Here is a 23,214-nt window from a genome sequence, read left to right on the forward strand (position 1 = left end):
ATATGGCAGCCAATTTGGGCACAGCAAGAGCCTCAACAGCTAATAACTAGATAACTTGCTTTAATTATGTATGTTGATGATAAATGTTACTAAAGAGACTGAGAGAATTCCCTGCAATATTATGTTTATTGATCTTCTGATCTAGATTTCCAACTAAGTTATTTAAAATGTTCAACTTTCAAGCATTTTGTTCAAGGTTCATAAGTGCCACAAACTACATAGCTCATTTGTTCACGGAAAATCCTCTAGTCTTTGCTTCTTTTTGGAATCTGTGCTATTAAAATCTAAGCATGTCATCACCCACGTCATAATTTATAAGACATAAGAATACTTTGGATGCTAGAAATCTGGAAGAGAATCAAATTCTGACAACACTCCACTCCAGTTACCTTGGCTGTCACCTTCTGCTATATTCCGTTAAACCTTTTTTCTGCTTTGTCAGAATTTCTAATCTCACCTTTCTCTCTGCTATAATCATTCATATATCTCCGAGCCTCTTATACATTATCCTGCTTCTCTAATTTCTCACTTTTTAGTCATTCCATTATTGTTTCTGTAATTTAAATAATTTCCAATCCTCCAAGCTCGGATTGTTCCTCCTTCTCCTTTCTCTACCCAGTTTACGAGCTGTATTACTTCTTTATAAGTTAATAATTTTCACAGAGCCGAAACATGGGATTTAACCAAACTCACTCCACAGCTGCAACATCATTTGGTTCTGTCATTATTTGTTTTCGTTCATAATTTCCATGACTTTAGTTTTCTCTCTTCCACATTTTTTAATTAATCTTTTAAATGTCTGCCTCAAGGTTAGCCTGGCAAAGCACTTATTGCTCATCAGCAGCTGTATTTGAAAGATTTGTTAGATAACTTTGAAGTATCAACTTCATGTGGTGAAAGTATTGTCGCAATATTGTTTAAGGTGTTCCAACATTTTAACTCACTAATGGTAAAGATCTATAGATGTGCAGCTCAAAACTATTGTGTCCTCTGAAACTCTATGAAAGTGAAGTAAAAGGGTTAATGAAAGCACTGTTGAAAACAACATTGTTGTCAAAGATTTTTATCTTGCACTCATCAAGACAAACACAAGAATGCCAAATTTCAAAAGAAGCAACAAATTATACTACGTGTGTGAGTGAGAGAGAGAAAGAGCGAGAGAGAGAGACTCCATACTCCATACAGAACTTCTTATTATTTTTCAACATGTAAATAAATACTTTTTTATCCAGGCCATTCTTGATGATTTCTTTAATGTTTCATCATCTTAAAATTTTCCAATTAGGGAATATTCTAGTGTTATGGTTACCTCATTGAACATCATTCCTGATGAAGGGCTTATGCCCGAAACGTCGAATTTCCTATTCCTTGGATGCTGCCTAACCTGCTGTGCTTTAACCAGCAACATATTTGCATCATTGAACTAATAGTCAGCAATCTGGAGAAAGTTTGAATCACATCACTGCAGTTGTGGAATTTAAATTTAACTAATTAATCAGTAAGAGTGATTTTCTAAAATTGGTCGGAGTAGACAGTTTTCAGGTAAAGGGAAAATTGACAAGTGGAAGGCTTTCAAAAGTATGATAAGTTTAAACTAGTATGGCGGGTGTTGGGGGTGGGGGTGGCGGTGGCGTGAGGCATGGAAACCTGAGCTATATACCGGTGGTGAGAGTTGATGGAGATGAGGCAATAGCAAGAGGTAGCGCAGCCAGAGGGAAGGAATTTCCTGGGAAAGAACCAAGGGATCGGTTAAAGTGTGTTTGCTTTAATGCAAGGAGTATCAGGAATAAAAGTGATGAGCTTAGAGCATAGATCAGTACCTGGTGCTATGATGTTGTGGCCATAACAGAGACGTGGGTTTCTCAGGGGCAGGAATGGTTGCTGGATGTTCCAGGGTTTAGAACATTTAGAAATAACAGGGAGGTGGGGGAGAAAAAAAGAGGAGGGGGTGTAGCACTGCTAATCAGAGAGGGTATCACAGCTACAGAAGTTACCATTGTCGAGGAGGATCTGCCTGAGTCAGTATGGGTGGAAATTAGAGTAAAAAATGAGGTCTGCAGATGCTGGAGATCACAGCTGCAAATGTGTTGCTGGTCAAAGCACAGCAGGTTAGGCAGCATCTCAGGAATAGAGAATTCGACGTTTCGAGCATAAGCCCTTAGGAACAGTAAGGGAGCAGTCACCTCATTAGGGGTTTACTACAGGCCCCCCAATAGCAGCAGGGAGATTGAAGAAAGCCTAGGTCGGCAGATTTTGGAAAAGTGTGAATGTAGTAGGGTTGTTGTAATGGGTGACTTTAACTTTCCTAATTTTGATTGGAACCTCCTTCGAGCAGATGGTTTGGAAGGAGCTGTTTTTGTCAGGAGGGTTTCCTAACAGGCCGGCAAGGGGAGAGGCCATTTTGGATTTGGTGTTCGGCAATGAGCTATCAGATATTGCAGTGGGAGAGCATTTTGGTGATAATGACCACAACTGCCTCACATTCTACATAGCTATGGAGGAGGAGGGAAGCAGGCACAATGGGAGGATATTTAATTGGGGAAAAGGAAACTATAATGCTATCGGATGTGAGTTGGGAAGCATGGACTGGGAGCAATTGTTCCATGGAAAGGGCACTATATGTCATATGGAGACTGTTTAAGGAACAGTTGCGAGTGATGTGTAAATGTGTTCCTCTGAGACAGGCAAAAAGGTGTAAGATAAAGGAACCTTGGATGACAAGAGCAGAGGAGCTTCTCGTCAAAAGAAAGAAGGCAGCTTACATAAGGTGAAGGAAGCAAGAGAATTATAGGCAGGTGAGGAAGGAGTTCAAAAATGGTCTAAGGAGAGCCAGGAGGGGGCACAAAAAAGGCTTGGCAGGAAGGATTAGGGAGAATACAAAGGCATTTTACACGTATGTGAGGAATAAGAGAATGATCAAAGAAAGAGTAGGGCCAATCAGCGATAGCATAGGGAACTTGTGTATAGAGTCTGAGGAAGTAGGGGAAGCCCTAAATGAGTTTTTTGCTTCCATCTTTACTAAAGAAAAGGATCTTGTAGTGAATGAAACCATTGAGGAGCAGGTAAGCATGCTGGAAAGGATGGAGATTGAGAAGCTGATGTGCTGAAAATTTTGACAAACATTAAGATTGACAAGTCGCCTAGGCCAGACCAGATTTGTCCTCGGCTGCTTTGGGAAGCAAGAAATTTGATTGCTTCACCGCTTGTGAAGATCTTTGCATCCTCGCTCTCCACCGGAGTCGTACCTGAGGACTGGAGGGAGGCAAATGTAATTCCTCCCTTCAAGAAAGGAAATAGGGAAATCCCCAGCAATGACAGACCAGTCAGTCTCACGTCTGTCGTCTGCAAAATGTTAAAAAGGAGTCTGAGGGATAGGATTAATGACCATCTGGAAGAGCATGGCTTGATTAAATGCAGTCAGCACCGCTTTGTGAGGGGCAGGTCATGCCTCTCAAATCTTATTGAGTTCTTTGAGGATGTTACTAGACAAGTTGTTGAGGGTCGAGCGGTGGATGTGGTGTATATGGACTTTAGCAAGGCATTTGATAAAGTTCCCCATGGTAGGCTCGTTCAGAAGGTCAGGAGGAATGGGATACAGTAAATTTAGCTGTCTGGATACAGAATTGGTTGGTTGACAGAAGACAACGAGTGGTAGTGGAAGGAAAGTATTCTGCCTGGAAGTCAGTGGTGAGTGGTGTTCCACAGGGCTCTGTTCTTGGGCCTCTACTCTTTGTAATTTTTATTAATGACTTGGATGAGGAGATTGAAGGATGGGTTAGCAAGTTTGCAGATGACAAAGGTTGGAGTTGTCGTTGACAGTATAGAGGACTGTTGTAGGATGCAGAGATGGGCTGGGAGGTGGCAGGTGGAGTTCAACCTGGATAAATGCAAAGTGATGCATTTTGGAAGGTCGAACCTAAAAGTTAAGATTAAAGACAGGATTCTTGGCAGTGTGGAGGAACAGCGGAATCTTGGTGTGCAGGTACCTAGATCCCTTAAAATTGCCACCCAAGTGGACAGGGTTGTTAAGAAAGCACATGGTGTTTTGGCTTTCGTTAACAGGGGGATTGCGTTTAAGAGCCGTGAGATCTTGTTGCAGCTCTATCAAACTTTGGTTAGACTGCACTTGGAATACTGCGTCCAGTTCTGGTCGCCCTGTTATAGGAAAGATGTGGATGCTTTGGAGAGAGTTCGAGGAGGTTTACCAGGGTGCTGCCTGGACTGGAGGGGCTTATCTTAGGAAGAGAGGTTGACTGAGCTAGGACTTTTTTAGGAAGAGAAGGGACCTAATTGAGTTGTACAAGATAATGAGAGGCATAGACAGAGTTGATAGCCAGAGACTTTTTTTCCCAGGGCAGAAATTGTTAACATGAGGGGTCATAGTTTTAAGCTGTTTGGCGGAAAGTATAGAGGGGATGTCAGAGGCGGGTTCTTTACGCAGAGAGTTGTGAGATCAGAGGCATTATGTTCCTGTTTGAGTGAAAGGTACGATTAAGGAACAATGGATGAATAAAGATGTTGAGATTCTAGCCAAGAATAAAAAAGAAATATAAAGAGTATAGGGGCATTCTAAAGAGGGAAAACAGGTAGGCAGATATGGCATATGAGATACTCCTGGCAGATAAGGTTACGGGTAATCCAAAGAGATTCTAAGTATATTAAGAGCTAAAGAGCAACTGTGAGAGAGAATAGGGCCCCTTAAAGCTTAACGAGGTTGTCTTTATGTTGAACCTCAGGAGATGGGAGAGATACTTAATTTTTTTTTGCATCTGTTTTTACTGTAGACAAAGAAGTGGAGGCTAAAGAACTTACAAAAATAACTATTGGAGTTTTGAAAAGTTCATATTACAGAAGGGGAAGTCTTAGAAAATATAAAAGGTGGATAAATCTCCAGGACCTGATCAGGTGTATCCCAGGATGTTGCAGGAAGTTCAGAAAGAAATTACCGGGCCTATAGAAGTCATATTTGTATCATCTGTAACTATGGATGAGGTGCCGGAGGACTGGAGAGTGGCTAATGTTGTGCCTATATTGAAGAAAGGTTGTAAGGAGAAGCCTGGAAGGTATAGAACTGTGAGTCTGATGTCTATGTTGGGTAAGTTGTTGGAGGTGTTTTTGAAAGATGGGATTTACTGTATAAGCATTTGGAGAGGCAAGGAATGATTAGGGATAGTCAACATGGTTTGTGAGAGGGAAATTGCATCTGACTAATTTGTTTAAGTTTTTGAGGACAGAGCAGTAAAAGTTTTTGATAAGGTTCCGCATGATCGACTAATTAGTAAAGTCAGATCATATGGGATTCAGCTGAGCTTGCCAACTGGATGCAAAATAGTTTGATGGTCGGAGGGTGGTGATGGAAGGTTGTTTTTCAGACTGGAGACCTGCGACCTGTGGCATTCCACAGGAATTCGTACTGGGTCCACTTTTGTTTTTTATATCATATAAATGATTTGGATGAGAAAATAGGAGGCATGGTCAGAGCGTTTGTGGATTACATCAAAATTGGTGGTATATGGAAGAAGAAGAATCCCTACCGTGTGGAAACAGGCCTTTCAGCCCAACAAGTCCATACAACCCTCTAAAGAGAATCCCAACCAAGCTATTCCCCTACCCTATTACTGTAGATTTACCGTTGACTAATGCACCTAACCTACACATCTCTGAACACTATGGGCAATTTAGCATGGCCAATTCGCCTGACCTGCACATCTTTGAATTGTGAGAGGAAACCGGAACACCTGGAGGAAGTGAGGAGAGCAGATGCTGGAGATCAGTCAAGATTAGAATGATGCTGAAAAAGCACAGCAGGTCAGGCAGCATCCGAGGAGCAGGAAAATCAAGGTTTCGGGCAAAAGCCCTTCATCAGGAATCATTCCATTCTAATCTTGACTCGGAAACTCATGCAGACATGGGGAGAATGTGCAAACTCCAAACAGAGTCGCCTAAGTTTGGAATTGAATCCAGGTCCCTGGTGCTGTGAAGTAGCAGTGCTAACCGCTGAGCCACTGTGCCATAGTGGACAGTAAAGGAAGTTATCTGAGATGACAACTAACATCTTGATCAATAAGATGGAGTTTAGTTTTGATAAATGCTAAGTATTGCTTTTTGGTAAAACAAGCAAGGGTAGGACTTGTATAATCCATGGCAGGGTCCTGGGTAGTGTTGTAGAACAGAGAGACCTAACAGTTCAGGTACATAATTCTTTGAAATTTGCATCGCAAGTGGACCAGGTGGTTAAAAAGCCTTGCCTTTATTGCTCAGACCTTTGAATTTATGAGTTGGAACATTATGTTAAGGTTGTACAGGACAATGATAAGGTCTCTTCAGGAATACTGTGTGCAGTTCTGGTCACCCTGTTATAGAAAGGATATAATTAAACTGGAGAATATTCAGAAAAGATTTACGAGGATGTTGGCAGGAATGGAGTGTTTGAGTTATAAAAATAGACTGGGACTTCTTTCACTGGACCATGGGAGGCTGAAGGATAACCTTTTATAATGTTTATAAAATCATGAGGCGCATGGATAAATAGGTGTAATTTCCCTAAGGCTTTAAAGTTGAGAGGAGAAAGATTTAAAAAGGACATATGGGGCAACTCTTTTTTTTTTACAGAGTGGTTAGTGTGCGGAATGACCTGCTAGAGGATACAGATACATTTTCAGCACTTTTGGATAAGTACATGAATAGGAAAGTTTTGGAGGGATATAGATCAAATGCAGGCAGGTGTGAGTAGTGTAGTTTGGGAACAAGATTGGCATGGATTATTTGAACTGAAGGGTCTGTGTATGACTGTATGACCATGAATCTACCAAAATCCCAACTGATTTACTAATATCTTATACTGAAGTAAATCTGCTCTCCTTAGTACTTGCTGATGGGTGACTCCAGATCAACAAGAATGAGGATTGACACAAATGTCTTCTGTTATGTCCAAAGAACCTTTCAGTTGCCTCAAGGACAGTTAGGGATGAACAATAAATGTTAGCCTTGTCAACATCCTGTGAATGAATATCAAAAAATCAGATGATGACATGTTCCATAAAATTTCTAGTCATGAAATATGGCCTTGAGGTTGCTGTCAATGTGTAATTGACCTATCATGTTTTGCATATGCAAGGAAAAGGAAATAGAATTAATATTTCATTTATGTGTTTTGACTCTCTCCTATTATGTATATTTTAATTGTAATTTTGAAAATCATTGAGTTAATAGTTAAGTATTTAATGCAGGATAAAATCTATGAAATTCCATATGTTAGATTTACTACTGAAATCAATTTATTTTTTAGTTGTCAAAGGGAAGTAAGAAGTAAGCAAACATCGTTGCATGTTATCATTAGAAGTAACAAAAACAGAAATTGCTGGAAAAGCTCAGCAGATCTAGCAGCAACTGTGCAGAGAAAGCAGAGGTTTTTTTTTGTAGATATTTTTATTGAAATTTAACATTTTTGCAAATTTACAAAAATAAACAAAACTCTCAAATACAAACATTGATGTACAATTAAATCATATATACAATAGTCATAATTTAACAAAGAAAAGAGAAAGAAAGAAAACAAAAAGAGGAAAAAAAAACGAAAAAAGAAAGAAAAAAAATACTCAACTTTCTACTAATCTAACCTATAACTAACCAGAGTGTATACCTAAGTCTCTTACATGCTCGGAATGTATAAACATCAAATATAATAAAACCCGTATTCGCGCAGGATTCCTCTCCCAAGGGGCCCCGGAGCAGCCCGGTCTGAAATCTTCACTAAATAAAAGCCCTTGTTAGGATAGCCGAAATATCTGCATTTATATAATTCAAAAAGGGCTGCCATATTTTATAAAATAATTCAGTCTTTCGGTGCACCATATTTGTGAGGAAGTCAAGGGGGATATATTCCATAATTAATTTGTGCCAATTTGAAAGTCCAGGGGGGCCCTCAGCCACCCAGTTCACCAAAATATTTTTCCTTGCACAGAAAGAGAGAATAGAAAATAGTCTCTTCCCATGCATATCCAGAGATGAGAGGTTCGAAAAGCCCAAAAGGAGAGATACAGGGTCCACCCTAATTTCCGTTCCTAAAATTTCTGTCAGGGTATTTGCCACTTTAGTCCAGTATCTGCGGATTTTCTGACAAGTCCACAGACAATGTGCAAGAGTACCCACCTCTATTTTGCATTTGGGACACATTGGAGATGCTCCTGCCTTAAATTTTGCCAGTCGAGCCGGAGCTATATGGGCCCTATGAAGTACCTTTAGTTGGATAGCCTGAGTTCTGTTACAGATAGCAATTCTTCTAGCATTTTCCCAAATGTCATTCCACATATCCTCAGAGATTTCTAGCCCCAAGTCCTGCTCCCATGTTTTAAGCAGGTCATCCATGTCTCCTGAGACTCCATCATGTAGCAAATGATATATAGTACTAACGGAGGATGCCCCCGCTGGTCGTAAGACATTACGTTCTCTGTCTGATTTATAAAGACTATCTATTAATGTAGTCTTCCTCTGTATATAATCTCGAACTTGGAAGTATCGAAAGAGATCCCCATTAGGTATTCCGAATTTCAGACGCAGCTGCTCAAAGGACATCAGGATCCCATCTTTAAATAGGTCCCCTAAGCATGAGATGCCCCTGGATCTCCAGAGTTTAAAGGTGGCATCTGTAATCCCCGGTTGGAATCCCCATGCGCCTACTATTGGTGCATGGGGGGATGTTTTATGTGAGTTACCCTCATTTTGCCGCATTATATTCCAGGCCTTAATTGTGTTTAATATTATGGGATTTTTACAGTGGTCTGTAATGATTTTCCTCTTATCTGAAAATAAAAGGTTAATAAGTGGGTATTTTACTTGGGAGGCTTCGATATCCAGCCAAATTGATTGTGGATCAGATGAAACCCAATCAGCTATGTAACTTAGTAGGGAGCTTAACTGATATTTCCTAAAGTCTGGGAAGTCCAGTCCTCCCCTTGCCTGTGGAAGCTGTAGCTTCTTCAGCTTAATAAGGGGCCGTCTATGGTTCCAAGAGAAAGCAGAGTTAACGTTTCTGGTCCAGTGACCTTTCTTCAGAACTGCCAGATCTACTGAGCCAGATTCTGGTTGATCAATCAGTTGTACTCCATTCCCTCCTGCTCGCCTCAAGGGCGTATTATACTTACAACTGTATTTTGCAAATACTAATATGGATTTCTTGTTTTAGAGTCAGGAAAGCTTAATAATGATAATTATGTGTAATTTAACACAGCAGAAGTATTTGATATATAATAACATAAGGAGCTTCAGATTCTCTATGGTTGAGCTTATATGTCTTTGAAATTAGAGTCTTAGGGATGTACAGCACGGAAACAGACTCTTCAGTCCAACCTGTCCATGCCAACCAGATATCCCAACCCAATCTAGTCCCACCTGCCAGCACCCAGCTCATATCCCTCCAAACCCTTCCTATTCACATACACATCCAAATGCCTCTTAAATGTTGCAATTGTACCAGCCTCCACCACATCCTCTGGCAGCTCATTCCATACACGTACCACCCTCTGCATGAAAAAGTTGCCCCTTAGGTCTCTTTTATATCTTTCTACTCTCACCCTAAACCTATGCCCTCTAGTTCTGAACTTGCCTACCCCAGGGAAAAGACTTTGTCTATTTATCTTATCCATGCCCCTCATAATTTTATAAACCTCAAATTCATTTGTTCTTTTTTTGTTGAGGGTTAACAAGAATCCAGTAACTCTAATTTTAAACAAAAAAATGATGCTATTAGATCTACTGAGCTTTTCCAGCGAATTTCATTTTTGCTTATGGTTTCCAGCATCTGCAGTCCTTTTTTCCTTTTGTTTAAAATTAGAGTTACTAGATTCTTATTAACCCTCCACTAAAAACAAATGAATTTCAAAGACTTAAATAGATACCCTGAAGCTGTATTATGTATCAGGTACCTCTACTGTGTTAATTGCACGTAATTACTATTAATAAGCTTTCCTGACACTAAAACAAGATATCAATATGGATATTGCAAAATAGTACAGATGCAATAAGTATAATACTCCCTTGAGGCAAGCATAAGGGAATGAAGTACAGCTGTTTTATCAGCCATGCAATCCCAGTGGGCTGGCTGCCTAAAACTGAGGTGAGAGAATTTAATACTCTGCAGATGAGCTCATCATTCCAAATGTTTTCTCCTCTGTTGTATACCTAAGAACACTTGGCTGCCTCCGTTCAGAAGGTTTGAAAAGAGCTTTTGGCCCGAGCCCAGGTGTTGACTCTTCAAACTGAGCAAACAGGATTTTTGATTTTGATTGTTGTGCAAATGGATATGATCAGAAAAAAAGGGTAGTATCTCTGAAAAAGCACTGTATAGTTAATAAAGTGTCTGTATAGTTTATATGTCTAAGTAGTGTCCCAGTTGAATGCATAACTTTGTTTGAGGTGAGATTTTTACCAAACTGAGGCAAGCAGATATTGTTTTGATGTTTAACTTGAGGTTTAGTTCATTTTACAATGGTTCCTCCATACATAAAATAACAAGTAAAGTTTGAATTTTACAGAACAAATCCTGCTTCAGTTGAGCAAAGTTTATACCTTGATCTGTATTTAAAATATCAGTTCAGTTAAAATATAAAAGAACAATATATTTAAAAAGCTTATTTTAAAGACTAAATGTACCAAATTTTTACAGCATGATTTTTAATAAAGTTTTCCTTCTGTTCACAGGTCTCTGTGCTATTGAATCCAATCCAGCTGTAGCAACAAACAATTTGGAAATGTCTTCCTTTTACTAGAGTTTTGCTAAAGCAAAATCTATTTTTTATATGTTATTTTTTCACATGCATCAATGAAAGCTTTGTAAGAAATATCTTTCAATAAAAAAAGGAACCACATTTGTTTTATGCTTTTTTTTTTGTCTGTGCACTCATTATACTGAGATTCCTTAATTGCTGGCAAACAATTTGCTTTAAAGTTATTTGCTGTTGGGGAATCTCTCCTACTCCTGAAGGATGCATACTTTGAAGATCAAGTATTAAATTTTAATTTTGTATAATTTTATGTTGCGAGACAGATCCTGTCTCAATCCAATTAGATTAATTTTATGCAACCTTGGAGTTTTCTTTCCCGCATCTTATGTACATATTTTAATATCTAAAGAATCTTGTGCTGTTATTGTTTCCTTGAATAAATAGTACAGTGTGCAAGAATCACAAATGAGCAAAATCATGAACAATTTACAAATAAGAAAATAAATGTTCGCATCCAACAAGATTATTTTCTCATATTCTGCCTTCAGCAGAAAATGCTTCAGCCTCCTGAAGTCAAACATTTTTTAAAATTTGTTTTCAGGGATATTGATGTTGCTAGCTGATTAATTCCTATCCCTAATTGTTCTGGAGGAAGTGGTGGTGTGCTGCCTCCTTGAACTGCTGTTGTCTCTGGGCGACAAAGCCATCCACTATGCTGTTAGGAAGGATGTTATTTTGGCCCAGTGACAGCAGAGGATGGATGATATAGTTCCAAGTCATGATGGAATGTGGCTTTGAGAGGAAACTGTAGGTGTTGATGTTATCGTGCATTTGCCGCCTTTATCCTTCTAGCGGGTAGAAACTGCAGGTTTGGAAGTTGCTATCGGAAGAAACTTGGTGAGTTGCATCCTATAAACAGTACATAATGTTGCTAGTGAGTTGATGGTGAAGGGACTTAAAAGTTGAATGATAGTCCAATCTGGCTGAATATAAGCAAGAACTGCTTCACTATCAGGATTGTTGCGAATGAAATTGAATATTTTGCAATCATTAGCGAACATATTCCTTTGCACCTTGTGATGGTAGTAATGTCATTGATGTATTACTTGAAAATAGTTGGACCAGGAAATCCACAATGATATCTTGGGACTCAGATAGTTGGCCTCCAATTACCACAACAACCTCCCTCAGTTTTTCTGTCATGCCAGCTGATTCAAACCTTTCCTCTGGTTCCCATTAATTTCAGCTTTGTTCAGACTCCTTGATGTCATTGATTAAATGCTGTTTTGATGTCAGTATTAGTCACTTTCGCCTCATTTTTAGAATTGAGCTCTTCTGTTAATGTTTGGACGAAGGCTGAACGGTGTTTAGAACTAAACGCTCCTGGCTAACAATTCTACAAAAAGCAATGGTCCTAATCTGAACTCTGGAAGTTGCACTTCATCAAAATAATGTCACTACAGAGGCTATGGTGTGTGAAGCTGTGGAACGAAATAGAGTTTGAGTCCTAAGCTTCGGCGATATAGAATAAATTTTGGAGAATTTCTATCAGTGTTACTGACTATATAGAGTACAAAGGCACATATGCTTTGTTAGCTTTTTGAAAGAGCTATCTATTTATTCCCACTCCCTAGATGTTGACCCATTGCTGTGCAGTTCTTGTTTTTCCAAGTAAATTAATTATTTTTAAACTTATCATTGAGCCTGCTCCACCTTTTCAGGCATTGTATTCCAAAATGTTGTAACACACCGCATGCAGAAAATACTTTTCCACAATTTTCCTCTAATTCTGTTGTCAGTTACCATAAATCAGTGTCTTGTGATTGCTGATGCCATTGGCAAAATTTAGAGAAACATGATGGGTAAGTTGAGTATTTTGAGTTCATTTAACTTGTGCTTTATTTGTTTGCATAACCTACTCTTCCAACAATGTATTCAGCTGAGAGTTTGTTTCCACCATAATGTTGATTTCAATTTTGAAATATATTAACTAAACATTGTGATAGTTTCGTTGTGTGGTGATTGCAGTGACTTGACTGGTATTTATTAAAAGATATTCATCAATTAAATATTTTAATCTTGAGACAGCCCTTGCACTCATTTTGGTATTTTGATGTTTATGTTTCCTTCAATTAGACATGGTTAACTTAACAGATGTTGATCATTTAGATGTCAGCAGCAGCTTAATTAGTAGCACTTTCACTTCTGTATCAGATGGTTGTCTGTTCAGGCCCCATACTGGTATTTCTAGTGCTTTACTGTGGGAGAGTTTACTATTGGTCAGGTTAACTTTCAAATGAGGGATTGAACTCAATCTCTGCAGTGGATCCTGTGGTATAATTTTGATGAAGAGCTCTCACTGATGCTCTGGCAATATTTAGCTCTCAACCAAAACCTCTCATGATATTAGGAACTAGAAATATGAAACAAACACAGAATGGAGGAGAAACTCTACAGTTCTGGCAGTTTTGAGACCAGATTTCCAGTTACCAAATTGTAAAATAGGAGAGGGCACAGAGATGAGGATAACTCCAGAAATGCATGTGTAAACTATTCAGAAGGCATTGACAAGATCTCTCTTTCTGTTGAAACAAGTCTGAGGGATGACGTAATAGAGGTAATTTAGAACTATGAAAGGACTCAATGGTGTCAATATTTTCTCTTGTGTGAAAGAGCATAACTGGCACCATCTGTATGAAATTATTACCAGGAATTCCAGTAGAGAATTCAGAAGGAGCATTTTAACTCGAGTGGTTAGAATGTACTGAAGATGTAAGCCCTGATCCATGTTAAATCATGAAGTTGCCTGTATCATTGGAAGAATTCCAGTCATTCATTAATGATATCTCACATTAATGATATGTCTAAAAGAGTGCTTTGATTTTTCCAATTTAATTTGGAAGCCAATGAGAGTAACCCCAACAGGCTGACAAATACCTGCAGCTTTACTTTGTGTTGAAGGAAAATGTGCCTGAAACACAAGGCTCTTCAATTGGCCTCTGAGGAGACAATGGATAAGATGATGTTTTATGTAAAACCTACATCAGAACTAATGAAGAAGTTATACCCACTTCCAATGAAGACCTAGAAACATAGGAAAAAACTATTCAATTCCTTTAGTGTGTCCCTCCATTCAGTTAGATTTGAATTTCATCTACTCATCTTGGTTCCTAATGCTTCAGAAGAATTTCAAATTTCTATTACCTTCATATGAAGAAATGCTTCCTGACATCACCCCAAACAACCTAATTCTAAGGTTATACCCTTTTGTTCTGAGCTCACCCCTGAAGAAGTAATAGTTGTTCTGTATGCACCCTATCAAATTCCATTATTATTGTAAACGTCTTAATTAAGGGGTGGCAATAATATGGTAATGCCAGTGGAATTACTAATCCAGTGACCCTGGTTAATGCTTGTGTTCTGAAGAAGAGCCACTGGACCCAAAACGTTAACTCTGATTTCTCTCCACAGATGTTGCCAGACCTGCTGAGATTTTCCTGCTATTTCTGTTTTTGTTATTAGTGCTTTAGGGGCACAGTTTCAAGTTCTATCACAGCAAATGGTAAAGTTTAATTTAATAAAGCTGAAGTTAAAAGATAGTTGAATGGTTACCATGGAATCATTGTGGACTGGTGTAAAATTTCATCTGGTTCATTCTTTAGGGAAAGAATCTGGTCTAGCCCATATGTGATTGCAAATCCACAGCAGTATGATTGATACTTAACTCCTCTCTCAACTATTCCAGTGAGCCACTAAATTGTCTTGTAAATAGAATGAAACTGGATGTGCTACCCAGTACAAACCAAGTCACTGGAACAGTTCATCCTGCGGAGTCATCCTTACGAATAACTGGGAGCTTGGGCCAAAATTGAGAGAGCTATCCTAAAAACCAATCTCAGGGAATTATGTTATGGATAATATACCACACCAATAGATGTGGCAGAGCAGTAGTAAACAGTTGGGAAGGAGTTGCCTTGTGAATTCTCAACATTAACTCCAGGCTCCATGAAATGCATCAGGTCAAACATGGGCAACAAAAGCAATTGGTAATTACCACTTGCTGTATCCATCTTTGTCCACCCACCCACTAACACCTGGTTGATGCATCAGTATTCCTTCATGTTGAACAGCATGTGGATACGCAGGATGGCAAGGGGACAGAATGTACCCTGGGTGGGGAGTTTCAATGATCAGCATCAAAAGTGGCTCAGTGTCACTCCTGCAGACAAAGCTGGCCAAGTTCTAAAACACATGTCTGCTAGAATGGACTTGCAGCAGGAGGTGATCAAACCAACAAGGAGAAAAACGACTTGATTTCATTGTCAGTTTACTTATTGATGAAGCATTTGACCGTAACAGTATTGGTAGGAATAACCACCACATAGTCCTTGCAGAGATTAAGTCCTGCTGTTATATTGAGGATAACCTCCATCATATTTTGTGGCAGGACCATGGAGCTAATTGGAACAGCTCTAGAACAGGTCTAGAAGCTCAAGATGAGGCATTCGTGAGCTGGTGAGTCATCGGTAGCAGTAGAAATATCTTTTATATCCCCCTAACTTTACCATTACCATCAAACCAGGAGTTCAACCTTAGTTCAATGAAGTATGCAGGAGGGAATGTCAGGAATAGCACCAGGCATAACTTAAAATGAAGTATCAACCCATTGAAGCTACAACACAGCTACTTGTATGCAAGTGGTGGATAGAGCTAAATGATCCCACAGCTAACGAATTGGATTTAAGCTCTGTAGTTTTGCCATATCCAATAATGAATCGTGTTGGATAGTTAAGCAGCCACTGGAGGACAGTCCATAAATATCCTCATCTTCAATGATAGAAGAGCCCAGCATCAGTGCAAAATACTAGACTGAAACAAGAAATTTAGATAAATTACCCATCTTGGCCTCCTCTTGAGAACTCCAGCATCAAAACGTCAACCTTCTATTACTTTGATTCACTCCACGTGAAGTCAAGAAATCGCTGAAGACATTGGAAACTGCTAAGACTGAGCCCTGACAACATTCCAGCCATAGTACTGAAGACATATGTTCAAATTAGCCATATCCGTAGCCAAATTGTTCCAGTACAGCTACCCCTGTGAAGTTTTCATCAGGTATCTTCAGTCCTCAAAAAAAAAAGCAAATCTAATCTAGCCAATTACCCTTCATTGGTCAAATCTAAATCATCAGAATGATGGAAGAGCTGTCAACAGTGTTATCAAGCAGCTCTTTTCAAAGTAATTTGCTCACTGTGCACAGTTCGATCTGCCAAGCCACTCAGTTCCTGACCCTATTATAGCCTTGGATCAAAAGACAAAGTTGAGGAGATGAGTGTGTGACTGGCCTTTTACGTCAAGGCAACATTTAACCAAGTGTGATATCAAGAGCCTCGGCAAAACTGGAGTGATTGGTGTTGGTTTGACTTGTGCCTGGATTAAGAAAGATGCTCTTGCTTCTTGGAAAACAATCATCTCAACCACAGGATATCACTGGTGTAGATCTTACCATTTTCTGCTCCTTAATCAATGACATTCCATCCATCATAAGTTCAAAATGGGATGGGTTTTGATTGAGCAATTTATAATTCGTCAGATACTAAGACACGTACAAATGCATCAATACCTGGACAACATTGAGGTTTGAACCAATGATACAGGTAGGCAAAAGTGAGGACTGCAGATGCTAGAAATCAGAGTCTAGATTAGAGTGGTGCTGGAAAAGCACAGCAAGTCAGACAGCATCCAAGGAGCCGGAAAATCCACGTTTCAGGCAAAAGTCCTACATTCCTGATGAAGGTTGCTGCCTGATCAATAGTACAAGTGTCATCAACAAGAAATAATCCAATTGCCTTTCACAGACATTCAATGATGTTACTATCCTTGAATCCACCATGATCAACCTCCAGTGAATTTACCATTGGCCAGAAACAGAACTGAACTAGCCATATAAATACTGTGGCTATAGGTCAAAGGCTTGAAATTTGACAGCAAATGATTCAACTCACCTTCTGCCTCCTCAAAGCCTGTCCACAATCTACGAGGTAAAAGTCAGGAGTTTATTCAAATACACTTCACTTGGTGTAGCTGCAGCTCTAATAATCCTAAAGGAGACCAGTACTATTCAGATCAAAGCAGCCTGCTAAATTCGCATCCCCAATAACACTTTCAACATTCACCTCCTCCAACATTGACACACAATGGTAACAGTGTGTACTATCTAAAGGATTCACTGCAACAACTCAGCTTAGACAGCATCTTCCAAAACTGAGACTGTACCACCTGGAAGGACAAGTGCACCTGGTACATGGGAGTGCCATCACCTACAAGTTTTCCTCCACACCATTCTGAATTGGAATTACACTATGATTCCTTCACTACTACTTATCAAAATGCTGGAGCTCCTTCCCTAATAATATGGAGAGTATCCCTACACCACATGGACTGAGGTGTTCAAGAAGGCATTTTACTTTCCAAAGGACACTATCATGGATAGTAAATGACATCTATGTCCTAAGAGCAAGTTTTAATCTTGTATATTGAAGGAAGTTCATCCCAACCTAAGCAAATTGTCCTAATTTAACCATATGAAGGCTTGGTATAATTTGGGTGAATCTCTACTGAATTGAGGTGCAGTGCCCAGCGTTATGACCAGGCCCCAAGTGAGGTGCTCCAATTTGGTATGATTCTAGACGGGATACTCTAAATCATTAAGCTTTGGTTAAGGAATGATGAATTGACTGCCCTTATTCACCTGGCTCTTCAGTTGGTCACAACAAGGTTAACTTAGAAAGAATCCTTTGCTTGTGTAAATACCTTTCTCCCTGACCAAAGGAATATAGGTTTGAAAAGGAAATGTCTTAATCAGATCTTCATGGGGTAACAAAACAATGGGTTGATGAGTTACTAAAACAAGAATAAATAACACAATCCACAGACAGATTAGAAATGAGAAGTTTTTTATTAAAAAAACAGAAGTTCCAAATATATACATCAGTCTTTGTGATGAGTAGTTAATGGAACATTGCTGGTTGAGCTATCTGTGTCAAGAATCTTGGCTTTGCCAGATCAGCTGAAATTCTCTTTTCCTGTTTCCTTTTAAACTGCCTTGTTAACTAGCTTTCAGCAATCAGTGAGAGACTCGTTTACATGCAGTGCAGGGATAACTGATGGATGATTCCTTAACAATGATTTGTAGCACACCAGTGCTTGAACCCTACTTATCAAACACCTCAGCCTACCAGTGCACACAAGCATCTCCGCTCACCAGCACATAAACACCATGGTTGGAGCTTGCTTATAATTCCTGTCCCTAAGTATTCATGAAAACGCAAACGCAAACTTTTCTCTCACCCAAACTGCTGATTTTTTTTCTCTCTGTCATGCATACTCGCAAATACTCTTGGGAGATTGCAGTACTATTTGAAGTGTATTTCTCCCTTTGAAGCTTCCTTAATACTTCAGGGGTATTCTCTCAAGAAAGCCACTGAATTTAAATCTATAGTGCTCTTTTAGCTGAATCTTCTCTTTTTAAAAAAGCACATGTTGCAGTTAAAAGTTCAGTGTATCCAAAGGTGATCGTCAGTTATGATCCATGATCATCACACCAGTACTGAATTCAATACTATGTTGTCAACCCAGGGCTTTATATAATTCTAACATAACTTACATGCTCTTTCATTCCAATTCCCTTAAGAGAAAGATCAACACTTAATTCCTGCTGGTAAGCATTAAACAGACTCTTTACCTCAGACTGCCTGAAATTTGGTGTTTCCAAATCCTCTTATCTTATGCTTTTGGATTTTTAGTGTTCTCAGTTTTTCTGCTGCCTGCTAGGTCTGTAATGTCAAGAACCTCGACCTGCACCTCCTACAAAACCAGGTAGAACAGAGAGGACACCTTCCCTTAAACCATGCACGCGCGCACATGCACACGTACATGCACCTCATTTAGATTTAAGTATATTCCCCAATAAATTGGGCAGGCAGAGGGAAGCTGTTTCCATTGAGGTGGTGAAGACGTGGGGAGGTACATGCACAGTAAGGCAAATGAACCAACGGTTTAAGATAAAGGCTTTCACTACTGGCCACTAATTGCAGGTAAGTTCGTGAGAGCAGAATTTTGCTACTATATTTGACATCCATTGTAGCATTTGACAGACTTGTCTGTTGACCTGTCAAAAATAATTCCACTGCTGCCAGTTTATGAAGTGTAGTGAATGGCTGGCAGAAAGTACTGCAGCTCTTGGTAACTTTAGCTTGAAAGCTACTGGTCAGTTTCAAAGTTCCTGACTATTTCTTTGTAACTGTCTTAGAAGTTAACATTTAATTAAGGATTGGTTCAAAGAAGAAAATATATGTTGAATGTAATCACTCTAAAAGTCTGAATTCATCAAAAGATCATCAACTTGGTTCTATTGTTATTGATGTACATTAACTCAGTGCCACAAGACCGATGCAGTGAGTCCAAACAACTGCTTTTACCAGTCAAAAAAGCTGGCTACCAAATAGAATTCAAGCAGTGCATCAGCAATTGACAACTCTAGTGATAGTAAATGGTCAGATCCATTTTCTGAATGAAGAGAACAAGGGGGCGACACTTACTATTATGGAGTATTTATAGGACAAATGTAGGTCATTTGGTTTAAATGGTCTTTATGTACCTTAAATGCATGTATGTTCATGCTCCACAGAAACCTTTTCCTATTGGTTTTCGTCTCATAAAGCTCTGGTTCAGTCTTATTGTCGTATTGCATTGGTACCGCACCTCAGGAATATGTTTTGATTTTGGAGAGGATATGGCTTAGATTCAGTAGAATAATATAGCAGCTGAAAGGGTATAATTGTGAATAAAGGTTGCATAACCAAGGCTTGTATTCCCTGGAATAGAAAAAATTAAGAAGGATTTAATGGAGATGTTAAAGTAATTAAAGGATTCAATCAGACTAAGTGAGAGAATCATTTTTCCTCTGGTGGGGTGCCCAAAACAAAGGGACGTGAAATAAATCCACTAAAATTTAAGTGCAACAAGGTTGATTGAGGATGATATTAGGATGGACTTCACACAAGGAATGGTGGAAATCTGCAACTATCTACCTAAGAAACAGTCAAGAAGCAATTGAAAAATTCAAAACTGTGATAGATATTTTGTTGGGCAAGCATGTTAAGTGACATTCAGCAAGAAGCAGCAATGATTATGATACAGATCAGCCATGATCTAATTGAATGACTGTGCCCACATTTGTGGGAGGGAATGACTTCACCTGTGTACCAAACCTCCTTTACTTCCTCTTGAGTGTGTGTCTAACTTATTCTTAATTGCAGAATATAGATATGGGTTTGTTGTTGATTGACTAAACATTCTCATAATTTCTTTTTGTGGAAGTTACCATTTGTTTGCTTGTGCTTTTTCTTATCATCATAGATACGAGAATAAAACTTGGCTCACTTTGTTTCTCTGTTTTTCAGATGGTCAGAATGTTCATCTTGACACCAGCCCCCGGCAAATGATGTTGTATGAGCTCGAGCTGTCCACCATTCAGCCTTCCATTGCCCACAGTGACCAGGACAAAGCATGAGTTGGATCAGATTTCAAACCATCAGATTTCAAACCAATCTTAGCCTTACTGCACACAAATAATTAAAGCTGCGATCGTCAAAACGTTATCTCTACTTGTGGAATGGAACTAAGTGCACAAAAGTGTAGAGGGGAAATAATACCACATGCTGCCTGTCTTAACATTGTTTTTCTTGTACTTATTCATCCTCACCATGGTATCCAGTGAAGGTTAACATGTTTGGATTGTGGGGAAAGCTGTTTTGCCCCTTCCTACAAAACCTATAAGAAATTAATATCTTTAGTTTAATGTTTTGCTGGTGAGCATGACACAGGCCAATGATCCCAATAACTGTCCATAATCCACTTTGACTTATTTTGTTCTTATGCAGTGGAGGTCTAATATTTATAAAATATACTTCCAAGCAGCAGCTCCAGTATAAGAAGCACAAATGTAGAGGGAACTGGATCCGATTACCTGAACTTAATGCCAGATGATTGCCTGAAGTAGAAATGCATATAGTCTGTCAAGCTTTGATAAAGAACAGCAATGTTGAAAATTGGAACTTGTTTGTGTAAATGGATTTGATTTTCAGAAGGTTTCAAAAAATTTTAGAGCTTTCACAGAATTGGCTGAGGGCAACCAATGGTTCTTGTGGATGATGAGGTGTGTTGAATATGCACCCTAGAAGAGACCCAATTTTCTGTGGACCTCCTGACTCAAACTGTCTGCAGCCGTTTCTCTAGTTATTTTAAGTCTGTTCCCCTTACAGTAGATCTAGAATATTTGGACTTGCCAGACCAGAATGTTACTACAACTTGATAGGTTAAGTTATGAGGGCCAGTCACATGTTATAACTATGTATTGTTTATTAATGTGACTAGACTTTTATTTCCTGGTGACCTAGTGCTGCTGCTTGACTGACATAGTACATTCAAACTGGCAACATAGGTACACAGAGTCAAACAGAATGTAAATGCTTGAAAGGTTAAATTATGAAGCTAGGTTGGACAACGATGGCTTATTTTCCCTTGAGTTAAACATGATGAGGTCATTTATTGGAGGTGTTCAAAATTACAAAGGAATTCACTTGGGTATAGAGAAACAGTGGTTCAAGTATCCAGTACAATGGGTTTTAACTGTGAAGTTAGTGCTAGGCTGTTCAGAAGTCCGATCAGTAAGTGATTCTCACACAAAATTTCATGAAGGGCTGAAATTCTCACCTCGCCAGAAAGTTGTGATTTCTGGGGTCATCTGGAGCTTTCCAGACTGAGAACACTATTTTTGCTGGATAAGATATTGAGGATAAGATAGAGCTGCGCTCCGTTAATGGAGTTAAGGTGTCTATCAGCGTTGTTCCAACTAAATTGTGAAATAGGCTTGTAAGGTTAAATAGTTTCACACCATGTTTGGTTCAGTTAAAACAATTTTAATAAACAAGAATCTGTTCTAAGTATTGATTGGCCCCACCGCTGCTGTCTGCCATGATTTCTTGAGTGAGTTGCTGAAATGTTCCACCAGAACCTTCAAACTAGGATTTGCAAGGCTTGTTCATTATGAGTTTGGTATTAAGATGTGGACATTAAGGCTTCATTGAAGGCTCACTTGGTAATGGTAGTGCACAATGAACAGAAAGCCACAGTGTGGTCCCTTGATTGGCTAATCTCAGTAAAATCAACAGAAGAACTCCAAGTTGACTTCATTGCTTCTTGGATTAAGATGGGGAGTTGATGCAATGGGAAATGAACCAGGAGGCCATATTTCTGATTGATAAACATGTGTTCCCTGTTTCTGATTGCCACCCAAGAATTCCTGAATTTAGGAATTTGGGTGTGTGCAGATGTCATATGAGAGCAGCAATGGGCTCAGTGTCTCTCCACTAAGCAACCTGTTGCCCTGTAATGTCTGAGTTCTCTAGTGAGAAAGTTACTGCTGCATAGCCTATTCCTTGAGAGAAGAAAGCATGAGCAGATATTGACCTAAGTAGCAGCTTCTCAATGATTATAGTGCACCTGCCTCAGCCACAGAGTAACAAGCACTCCACGCAGTGTAGTGCACCCCACTAAGTGATGCAGCACACGTTCCCCTCTCTGTGATGCTGTACACCTGTTTTATATACTGCAGACAGCACATGGTATAGGTGCACCTGAACTCAAACTGCTTATTAAATATAAGCAGCTTTTTTTTAGTATTGAAGGAGAAGATTAAACATTGTAGAAAACACACTTGTACGCATGCCGTTGGTTCAGTGAAAACTGTAAATCATGTTTGATATTTCTGAAGAGGTTAGATGGCTTGAGCTTAAAAACATGTTCTTGGTTCATTTAATTGCATTTAGCATCATTAAAGCCACATACAAAACTTCCTTGCCATTTCTAATATGGTAGCTTGTTCATTATAATTTTATTTATGCTAATTATACATAATCTGATATTTTTATTAAAAGATTACTGTAAACTATGGCAATTCTGCACTTTTATGTTAAAAATATTTTTGCACAATATATTTAGTGAATAACTGCATTGCCACATTTAGTTCTCAGTGTAAATTATCTTGATCTCATTGCCATACGAATCTGTGCAGAAGAGGAACTCCGCAATTGACTTCACCTTCCGTAATAGAGAAAATTAGACAGCCTTCCTGATCGCTATCCAGTGAACCATGCCAGGAAGTGTTCATGTGTTGTGTTGTGCAAAGAGAGAGATCCTTCATGTTTTGAAGTCTCCCAGCACAAAAAAAAATGATCTAATGAGGCATAGGTGATATGCTGGTACCAGAAGAATTTGTACATTTCCCCATCCCATGCCATCTGCCCCCAACCCCAACCCAATGACAGTCAGTAATCTTGAAAGGTAAAAAAGAAAATTATGGGATGAGGAACCCCAGCTATTTGCATTGAGAAACTTGTACATGATGGACGTTTTATTTTATCCACAAGCC

At 39.1% G+C, this 23,214-nt stretch overlaps 1 protein-coding gene across 3 annotated transcripts in view; it reads left to right on the forward strand.

The window, feature by feature from the left end:
• rnf130 (ring finger protein 130) overlaps positions 1-22,636 on the forward strand; it is a 153,091-nt gene extending 130,455 nt beyond the window's left edge. For 2 of the 3 annotated variants that reach the window (XM_060837390.1, XM_060837389.1), the window contains one exon: positions 10,699-10,865. In XM_060837390.1, the coding sequence (XP_060693373.1) occupies positions 10,699-10,714 (16 nt within the window). In that variant the 3' untranslated portion in view covers positions 10,715-10,865. Of the gene's footprint in view, positions 1-10,698; positions 10,866-20,185 lie in introns of those variants that run through there. The other variant, XM_060837391.1, reaches the window with a different exon arrangement.
• The last annotated feature ends 578 nt before the right edge of the window (positions 22,637-23,214 follow it).

This window comes from Hemiscyllium ocellatum, chromosome 16 (assembly GCF_020745735.1).
Source record: "Hemiscyllium ocellatum isolate sHemOce1 chromosome 16, sHemOce1.pat.X.cur, whole genome shotgun sequence".
Lineage (NCBI taxonomy): Eukaryota > Metazoa > Chordata > Chondrichthyes > Orectolobiformes > Hemiscylliidae > Hemiscyllium > Hemiscyllium ocellatum.